The sequence below is a fragment of the Anabrus simplex genome, chromosome 1 (genome assembly GCF_040414725.1).
Source record: "Anabrus simplex isolate iqAnaSimp1 chromosome 1, ASM4041472v1, whole genome shotgun sequence".
NCBI classification, from domain to species: Eukaryota; Metazoa; Arthropoda; class Insecta; order Orthoptera; family Tettigoniidae; genus Anabrus; species Anabrus simplex.
The window spans coordinates 632392036-632402196 of NC_090265.1; the positions used below are offsets into that span (position 1 = coordinate 632392036).

The window sequence follows — 10161 nt, forward strand, 5'->3', positions numbered from 1 at the left end:
CTGAAATAAAGATCGAAAATAGGAGTGGCGCTAGCACTGACCCCTGTTGTATTCCAGTCTCTCAGTCTCTACAGATTGCCATGAAGAGAAATTTTCACCTGTAGATACACACTGCCGGCGATCAGAGAGATAGGAATACATCCAGGATAGTGTGCTTTGTGAGAAATTAAGAGCACGTAATTTTGCTATCAGTATGTCCGTGTCAACGCAGTCAAAGGCCTTACTAAGGTCTAGAAGAGTTAAAGCAGTAACTTCTCCCTTATCCATAGCTACTCCTATGTCGTTTGTAACTTTAAGCAGTGCAGTAGTTGTGCTATGATTGCTTCTAAAACCAGACTGGTATTTGTCAAGAAGCATATTGTTATTTAAATATGCGGTTATTTGTCTGTGAACTATTTTCTCCAAAAGTTTGGACAGAAATGGTAAAATGCAAATGGATCGAAAGTCTTTGGGTTCTACGGGATTGTTGGTCTTGGGGAGTGGGCGAACAATTGCATATTTCCAAAGGGAAGGGAATATGCCGGTTATCAGTGAGGTATTTATGATGTGGGTTAGAGTTGGTAGGATTACATCTAGAGTTTTTAACAGTAACTGTGGAACAATCTCGTCACATCCTGTCGCAATTGTCTTTATTGATCGTGCAATTTGTCTCACTTCTGCAGGAGTTACGAGGGAAAAATATAACTGTTCTCCTCCATTGTTAGTATTGCCATTGTGTAGAATTTTGTTAATCGTTTGTTCTTTTGTTGTCTCGTCAATGTTAACGGGTCTTGTAGTAAAGTACTGGTTTAAATCATCCAATGATATTTTAACGTCAGCAGTATGTATTTTATTTCCGCCTATGCCCATTTTTTTAACGGTTTTCCAGATTGTTGTCGTGTTTCGGGTTAGCAAAATGTTCTGTGAGTGTCTTATTTTAGCATTCCTTACGGCCTGTGTGGTTCTGTTACGAAGGGTCTTGTACAGGTCAAAATCGTTTGGTATTTGGCTAGTTTTAAATTTTCTGAAAGCTTTGTCTCTCTCTGTCATTAAGTCTCGTATTTCCTGCGTCATCCATGGAGCCGCAGGGCGTGTTACACGAGCAGTGCATTTTGGCGCTTGTTTATTAAGAAGAACTAGCAGTTGTGTGTTTAAAAACTCCACTTTATCATCTATATTATCTAAAATATGGACATTATGCCAAGGTATGTTTGCAGCGTCTTCTAATAGGGCTTCGTTATTTATACGTTTTAGATCTCGGAATGTAATTAATTTAGGTCTGTACTTGGGGCATTTAAGTGAATAAGCTAAATAAATTAAGTCGTGATTGGATAGTCCGCAAGCCGACATTTGCCCATGGGTCAGTACTCTGTCAGGGTTATTCGTCACAATCAAGTCCAGTAATGTATGTGACGTGGCTGTGTGATGTGTTGGTTTAAGTTTTTGAAAATCGTCATGTTACAAGATTTAAATATGTTGATTAATTGTTTAGTCTCTGTCATTTTGTCGTTAAGGATGTCAGTATTGAGGTCTCCTAGTAATAAAACATGCTCATACGTGGGTAGGAGGTCAAGTAAAATGTCTTCAAGGTCGGTGATGTATCCAATCTTTGGTGGGCGATACACAACACTCAGTAAGCACTTTACACCTAAAGCCTCAATTTCAATGAACGTGAACTCGGGCCTTGCGCAGTATTCACTAGTTGTTTTGTAAATTATTTTATATTTTAGGTCGTTCCTAATATACATGGCTACTCCGCCGCCGGCTTTACCTGTGCGATCATTTCAGATCAAGGTATAATTTTCGAGGTGGACAAGAGAATCTGACAACCACGGTTTCATCCAGGTTTCTCCGTTCATGACGATGTGAGGGTTGACATTAGCAATAATGTTTCGGAGTTCGTGGAAGTGAGGAATTAGACTTTGAACGTTAGCATGTACTACCTGTAAGGAATTTGGAAAGTTGTTAAAAGCATTTGTAAGCGGATTAGTACTAGGGGGCTGTGTAGGTATGGGAGCGAAGATTCCGCTCAGCTGACCACCAGTAACCTTGCCGAAAATAGAAGCATGTTCAGCACTTTCGCTTTGAGTTGCCAACCTGTACGCTATCTTGCCTAGTTATTATATGTAAATCTAATGAAGATATAATCTAAAAGTAATAGTTTGAATAGTAATTATAGTCTAGTAATTAAAAGTCTAGTGTCTAAGTTAGTTAAAACTGTAAAATGTGTAGTGTCATGTTAGTTTCAGTCTGTCGGTTTATTTGATCCTGTCCAATTCCGCTCGGCTCGACACACGATATTTCACACCATTGTGTTTCACAATAATCGTACCGTCTATTGTCCAACAATTGGACACAGAAAATCTAGTGATCGCTTCCTGCAACAGTTTCATCCTGATTGACGTGAGGTCTTCTCTAATTGTTTTGCCCGTTCCTTTCAGTTTCTTTACAGATTTGAATAGTTCGTTCCGTTTGCGGTACGACACGAACTTCACTATTATCGGACGTGGCTTATCTGTACTCATCTTGCCTACCCTGTGACTTCTGTCTATGTCCTCATGTGTTAAATGTACTCCAATACTGTCAGCTAGCTCAATGACAATTTTGTCCTTGTCCTCACCACTCGATTCCCGCACCCCGAACACACGCAGTGATTGCCGCCGCTGATATTGTTCGAGAGCATCGGTTTTAGTTTCGAGCTGCTCCCTGAGGTCTGATATTGTCTTGTCTCTGGCTTCGAGCGCTTCCCTCATCTCCTCGATTACTTTCGTATTAAAATCTATCGTAGCTTTAAGTTGGTCTATAACGGCCCTGGCTACCTGGTCTTGTATGATGTTTGCTAGCGTGGCGAGTGTTTCCTTGTCTCTCAGAGCTTCCTGTAGGGCGCGCTTCACTGGGCTGTCCGTTGTTACTACCTTTCCTTTCCCTGGCATGGCTGTTTACAAGAAGGATTATGTTCTTAATTACTTGTGATACACTTTGAACTGGCTGTTCGTAGCACGGTAGTTTTACTTATCACTTAGTTGAAAGTTCCACACGTAAATGCCGATCTTACACCTTCAAATCACTGATAAACCTGGAAACTGAAACACACGTTAATAAGCACTGGTCGCCATATTATGTTATGTTATATGTAAATGTAATTAACCTGCCCCATGGATTATTCGTAATAATAGTTTTCTTTTGAAAATCTGATTCAATGTTGTATAATCAAATTTTCACCAGGTCTCACAAACATACTACGGGGCAGGGTAAATACATTTACTTAATAAATAACATAACACAAAGAAATAATTTAGCCCAGTGAAAGGAATGTTGGTATTATCTCCTGTTGAAATACATTTACAATTGAATATTTTTTTTACAGTTGGCTGTACGTCGCACTGACTTAGATAGGATGAGACAGGAAAGGGCTACGCGTGGTAAGGAAGCGACCATGGCCTTAGATAAGGTACAGCCCCAGCACTCTCCTGGTGTGAAAATGGGAAACCACGGAAAACCATCTTCAGGGCTGCCGACAGTGGGATTTGAAACCACTATCTCCCGAGTGCAAGCGCACAGCTGCGCGCCCTTAACCCCACGGCCACTTCGCCCGGTACAGTTAAATAGAAGTACGGCATGATTATGCAATTAAAAATCATTTTGTATTTAAATGCACACGGCAAGCGGGTGAATTATAACTCAGTGGCCACAACCTTGGCAAAAAAATGTACCCCTACTACCCTTCCTCACAGCACATGCAACGTCTCCACTACTTGCCGTAGTGCTATACAAATTGGTTAGCTGCGACGAACAGCATTTTGTGCATATTTCTGTCAATAATTATGTTAATAATTAAAGGAAATAAACGGAAGGAATTAGCAGATAAGATAACAAGGTTTGTACAAACAGCTTTTTTAAAATAATTTCTAGTTCCAGCTGGCTAAAGTGGAATAGAAATGTAATGTTTACTCCACAAAGTGGGGGGAGGGGGGGCGACGGTACCTCCTCACCCCATCCCCAAATTGCTGCTACTGTTTGTAGACACACCAAAGATGCAGAAAAGGAAATCTAATAACTTATTAATTTATATATGTGTAGACATTCCACTCGTTAAAAGAGTTGCATGTATGAAACAAAAACTAATACTGTGAAGTATGTGTGTAGGAGGCATACATCTGTTTGGAGCTTCTGTTGCATTTCAACCAGGTTATCCAGATTAAAATAATGTCTGTGTATTCATCGCTGCTGAACACACTAGCCATTGCCGATATGCAGACAGCAAATAAAGTGCGGCTGTACCATACACCAGCCTAGAACTATGCGGTCGAAAACAATGTTTACTAATGCAAGGGGTGCGTTTGACCGGTAGCGCTGAGTAACATGCTGCGAGCGACACTCCAGTCCTTATCTCTTCATATGCTGACGTAACCTGCCCCCTGGCAGTAGTTCCCCTGTGAAAATCAGTTGGTAGACATCCCATTCATCATTTGTGCATGCGGGACATTTATAAGTAGAAAGTATGGCGTTCAAGAGGCACCTGGTATATATATCATTACCTTGAACTTGTCAATGTTTATTTTCAAACCGTATGGTTGTGCAGTATGAGCGATATCTTTAAGAATGTTTGTGGCCTTGGCATTCATTAAATTTTTTAATTTGTTATACAGGAATCGGGTGAACCAGAGACTCCTGTTCCAAGAAGTAAGCTATATGTACGCCAAGAATTGATGAACCTTGTATACATTGAAGCAGGTACTGGTTTGGTGTTCCTAGGTACTGAAGACTCTCATGTTGATGCAACCATTGAAAGTCTTAATACTAAATATAGGTTTCTTCATGATTATAAAATGTCTACTAAGAGAGTTGGTGATGTGGTAAGGTTTGAAAAACAAGAATGTCTGTATGGCTTAATTGTAAAGAAGAATCTTAATGATCATTTCTCCTACGTGACTCTAAACAAATGTCTCTGCAAATTTCGTGAACTGATCTGGAAGGATCGGTATGATTATTTTGGTATGGAAGCCTTTATTGTGGACGGTGATGACCTTACTATGGAAAAAGTTATTACACTAATAAAGAATGTATTTTTCAATAAGAAGTTAGAGGCATGGGTTTGTTGGCCTCCACATCTTGAAGAGATCTATAAACGCTTCAACAAATCAAACACTAACTATACAAGCTCAGCCAGTTCTGCTGGAAATTGGATGCATTGATCCTTATGAAAGATAAAGATGATTGAAAGCACATATAATTTCAATTTTTTTAAATGAAACATTAAAATATGTCATTCAGCTGATTTTTTTGATGGAATAAAGTATTTTTAATTTTTATGGTGCAAGAATGCACAAAGGAAGTATTTATGGGATCAGATATTTGGCATTTGTTGTGTTATTCTCGGCATTTAACCCTAATTTACTTGCAGCATCATATTTAAAGTACAGAGACTACATTTTCCTTTTATATGTGTATAATCTGAGCATTGTGAAGATATTTAATTCATTGTTGCATGTATAGAGGATACACAACTCTGTGTGATTTACTTTTTTACCAAGAAACTGTTAATTGTAAATAAAGCTAATTACAATTATTTTTTATATGAATATTATTACAGATGTTCCCTCATTGTGAGTGAAATGAATACCACTATGATCCCTCTATATCAGTGGTCAGCAACTGATTTGCACTGTGCATCTCCCTAGCTCACTCGCTTGCCCCCAATAACCGAGTGAGCAGTAATGGAGCAAATGTTCCTTCCAGTGAAGGTATTTCTGTTTCTGTTTCTGAATGAGCAAGATGTTGGGCACGATTTGAATAAATTAATATAAACTTGTTTATTGCATTGGAATATTATGTTTCACATTTGCAGTGCAATTGTTATGTACTCTTGACAAAATCCAAATTAATATTAAGAATAAACATTGAATGACACTACATCTATATAAATGTACGTTAATTAAATCATAGTTCCCTCTTTGGATCAATGGTACATGTCGACCTCTGTATACTAAGATAGTGAGTTCAAATCTGACAGTTGTAATTGTATTTTCAAAGGGAGGGAAAATTGTCTATTTGATGTTCCATGTTGTGCAGTGTTGGCATGTGACACATTTAGAGTTTACCCGACAAAATTAATGAAAACACTGTTGTGGATCACTCGAGAGATCCAGTTTACTCTGCCATCTGGTAGGAGTTATACATGATGAAATTGAAGCATTGGCATCCTGAATGGCATCAAACTAAATTCACATGGTAAGTAAGGCCATACCAATTTTTATCATTATTATTATTATTATTATTATTATTATTATTATTATTATTATTATTATTATTATTATTAATAACAACTGAACCTCACAGAATAAATAACTGCAATGAAAAACACTTCATTGCTTATAAAGGAAAGAGAGTGAAAATGAATAGTACTACTATTTATGACTGCGGTTAAGCTTTCTTTCACAAATACATCTATGAACGACTTATTTGCTTGCTATCAGAAGTGAAAAATTAGTGACACGACATACTGCTGATCTGCCACTTTGTCAGGATTTTGATCAGTTTTTGTAAACCGACATTCTTTCAAAGTATTTAACTATGAAAAGGTGTAATTTAGTATATTAAACAGTCAAGATACAGCTTTTCGGACACATGCAGTTCTTATTGTTTTGATTTTGGACTTCATTGATGTAGATGAAAGTGACTTTTCAGTTGGAGTCGGAAGATGGAAATTCAACTGGTGAGTCTTCTGAGTGCAAGAGCAACTCAAGTTTCTTGGAGAACGAAATAGCTGGTGACTGGATTGACGTGAGTAGACCCAGGACCTTCAACTGCCATTCCGATGTATAATATAAATCAAGGACCAGTTTTACCTTCTCATTTTGACATAGCAACTGGGCCTATAGAGTATACAGTGTCATTGTGAGTGAAATGAAAAGTGAAACCTTGATTATCCGTCCCTCGATTAACCATTCTGCGGATTATCCATCGCCTAAAAAATAAACTCAATTTCTTAAAAGCAACATACAGTTGCTCCTAAACTGAATAAGCGTACTCTTGATATCAGTAATAATAATGTTAAAATAACAGGAATAGAACCAGCTTTTGGGTGGTTAGGCCGTGTGCATTATGCAGAGTTTCGTCCAAACGTGCCATTTGGACTCATCAGCTGGAATGGCACGCCCCTCCAGGACTCTGCTTAGCAGTGGCAGACCAAACTGTGTGGTCCCGCCGTGTTAGCAAATCAAGTTTGCTAACCTGCTAAAGGAGAAATGACTTCTCCGTTTAAAAAATGCTCCCCCATTGGAGATACAATATCAAAAAAGGCTTTCACAGCCACAGATCTTAAAATCACAGGAATAGAACCAGCTTTTGGGTGGTTAGGCTGTGTGCATTATGCAGAGTTTCATCCAGACGTGCCATTTGGACTCATCAGCTGGAATGGCACGCCCCTCCAGGACTCTGCTTAGCAGTGGCAGACCAAACTGTGTGGTCCCGCCGTGTTAGCAAATCAAGGGAGCATTTTTTAAACGGAGAAGTCATTTCTCCTTTAGCAGGTTAGCAAACTTGATTTGCTAACACGGCGGGACCACACAGTTTGGTCTGCCACTGCTAAGCAGAGTCCTGGAGGGGCGTGCCATTCCAGCTGATGAGTCCAAATGGCACGTCTGGACGAAACTCTGCATAATGCATACGGCCTAACCACCCAAAAGCTGGTTCTATTCTTGTGATTTTAAGATCTGCGGCTGTGAAAGCCTTTTTTGATATTTTTAATAATAATGTTATTAGTTTTACGTCCCACTAACTACTTCGACGGTTTACGGAGACGCCGAGGTGCCAGTAAATCTACCAACACGAGACTGACGTATTTGAGCACCTGCAAATTCCACCGGACTGAGCCAGGATCGAAACTGCCAAGTTGGCGTTACAAGCCCATCGCCTCAACTGTCTGAACCACTTAGCCCGGGTCTTGGTGTCAAGATATTTTGATATAGTATTCTGTTTTGTAGTTAGTATACGTTGACTCTCCGAATCTTGTGTTCATCGTAGGTTATGATTTTCATTTCCTTGTTGACATAGTTCAATGTGTTGAATGGTGGAACATCCCTCAAACTCTGTTATATCTTGAGTTCATGATCAAAACATAACTACTGTACATACATACATGCACATTGAAGACATGACTTCATACATTTTTTACCGATGAATAATGTAATGTGCCCTCTCCCAGCCCACAGAGCGTAAAGTACGGTATGCTGGTCATTTCTACCTCAGAATGATACCTAAAACTTATTTTGATAGCGTGTAACATCTCTGACTACGTATCTTTCGTTTCGTTTTCTGTCAAGTTTAAATATTTTCATTACTTATAAGGCCTAGGCTATCTAAAGTTTTGGCATTGTCAGTGTTATCCATGATTAACATAACCTGGAATTCCCACCATACACTGTATAAAGTAAAGCAGTGCAGAGTATAAGTATGCTATGATGAATTCTCAGTTATATCTTGTATGGTACATGACTGGATGACATTTTAGTGAAGAATTAAGGAATATTGCCTTATTTTTTGAGTTTTATGATAAATTATTTGCAAATCCCCAAATGAAATCAAAATTTTATATATTTTGATAGTGGTGGCTGCCTGTAGTTATTTGTTTCCATGCATTAGTATAAAAAATTTAAGGTTCAAATTCAGATCGAAACGAAAACTTCGTTTTGGTAAACTGAGATAATAAATTATGTGGTGAATACAGAAGTGAGCATTATCCAAGATAATGACATCCCAATTTTGGAAATCTAAGATAACAGCAAAAGTAAGTGACAGTGAATAAGTTGGCTAGTGGGGGGGGCAGGAGAATAATGGATGTTTTTAAAGCAGCTTTAATGACATTAGGTAAATTAATTAATTCATGTCCCGCTGGTAATTTACATGAATATTTAGTATATATTGTTGCATTGACTACATTTTGGTTATAATTATTATAAAATATCAAAGTCATCTTGATAACAGTGCCAATGATATTATTTATTATTATTATAAATCACAGTCAGATCAGCACACTATTTTAATTGTATTGTTTGCATACTCTCACCCTTGTTTTTTTCTTATTTTACAGTTGATCTCAGCTGGGCTCCATTTTAACATTTTAAAACTTATTTTAACTCATTTTGATGACACACTCATGTGGACTTGAATGTCTTTATTAATTTTAACACTGATGATGGACCTTGGAGTCCGAAAACTGGTTTTTAATTAAAATAGTGTGCTGATATGACTGTCTGTAATTAATGATAAATATATTTTGGTTTTAAAGAGGGTTTCATGCACTGCTTTTTAAGGTATGTATTTTATGCTGATTAGTAGCATTTTGCAAGTCCCTATTAAGGCGCTTCATAACTTACAATTTTGAATAATTTTACCTTAAACTTTCAGGAAATGTTTAGGATGGTATATCTTACTACTGACGATGATTACAAAAATATATTTTTTTAATCCTAGAACTGGCAACTGTCAAATATTGGACATGTTCGTATTTCTTCTCGTAATTTCCTCATTTCTTCAACTGATGTCTACTTCTTATCATTCTCCATGTCGACAGCAGCCGTGAGTTTAGTTTCATTCATATTTACAACCTCTTTGGTCGTAATTTCACAGAAATAAATGAGTGCAGTTTTCTTACGATCTGTTTGAGCACCGTTTCTGTAGTGTTTGTAAACAAACCTTCACGGGCCCTGCTTTGCTATTTTATTTCATAGTTTTCTGTTTGGTGCGAGTTATTTACTTCTGTATATATATTGTTATGTGATTGCCATTTCTAGGGTTAATATATTTTTTAAACAATTTGAAGACAAAAAAAAAAATCAAATTTAAAAAATTGCAATGAAAATAATTCCAGATTAAAATTACAGGTAAAATGTGGTAATCCCTCTGCAATGCAGCCATCCAAGTGAACAAACACAGAAAATTTGGAAAGTATCTGTTCAGTAGTTCAGAGGTAATTACTATTATGTAACTGCCAATTGTCACATGACCAGAGAAACACCTGAAATTCAGAAATCCAATGTGTAAAAATAAATTAACAAATGAGCCGCGTAGTGATAAAATTAGAAAATACATTCTTTACTTTATGCTAACAAAATGTAAAATATTGCCATCTGCCATTCTTAATCTTGCTAAATGCATATAGAAAAGTGCGCTGTTCAAATG

General features: G+C 37.5%; 1 protein-coding gene across 2 annotated transcripts in view; it reads left to right on the forward strand.

Moving 5' to 3' along the window:
- Window positions 1–5548, forward strand: part of LOC136857231 (uncharacterized) — a 277547-nt gene extending 271999 nt beyond the window's left edge. The window contains exon 8 of one of the 2 annotated variants that reach the window (XM_067135712.2): window positions 4629–5548. In XM_067135712.2, coding sequence (XP_066991813.2) covers window positions 4629–5174 — 546 coding nt within the window. In that variant the 3' untranslated portion in view covers window positions 5175–5548. The remainder of the gene's footprint in view (window positions 1–4628) is intronic. The other variant, XM_067135713.2, reaches the window with a different exon arrangement.
- Window positions 5549–10161: the final 4613 nt, after the last annotated feature.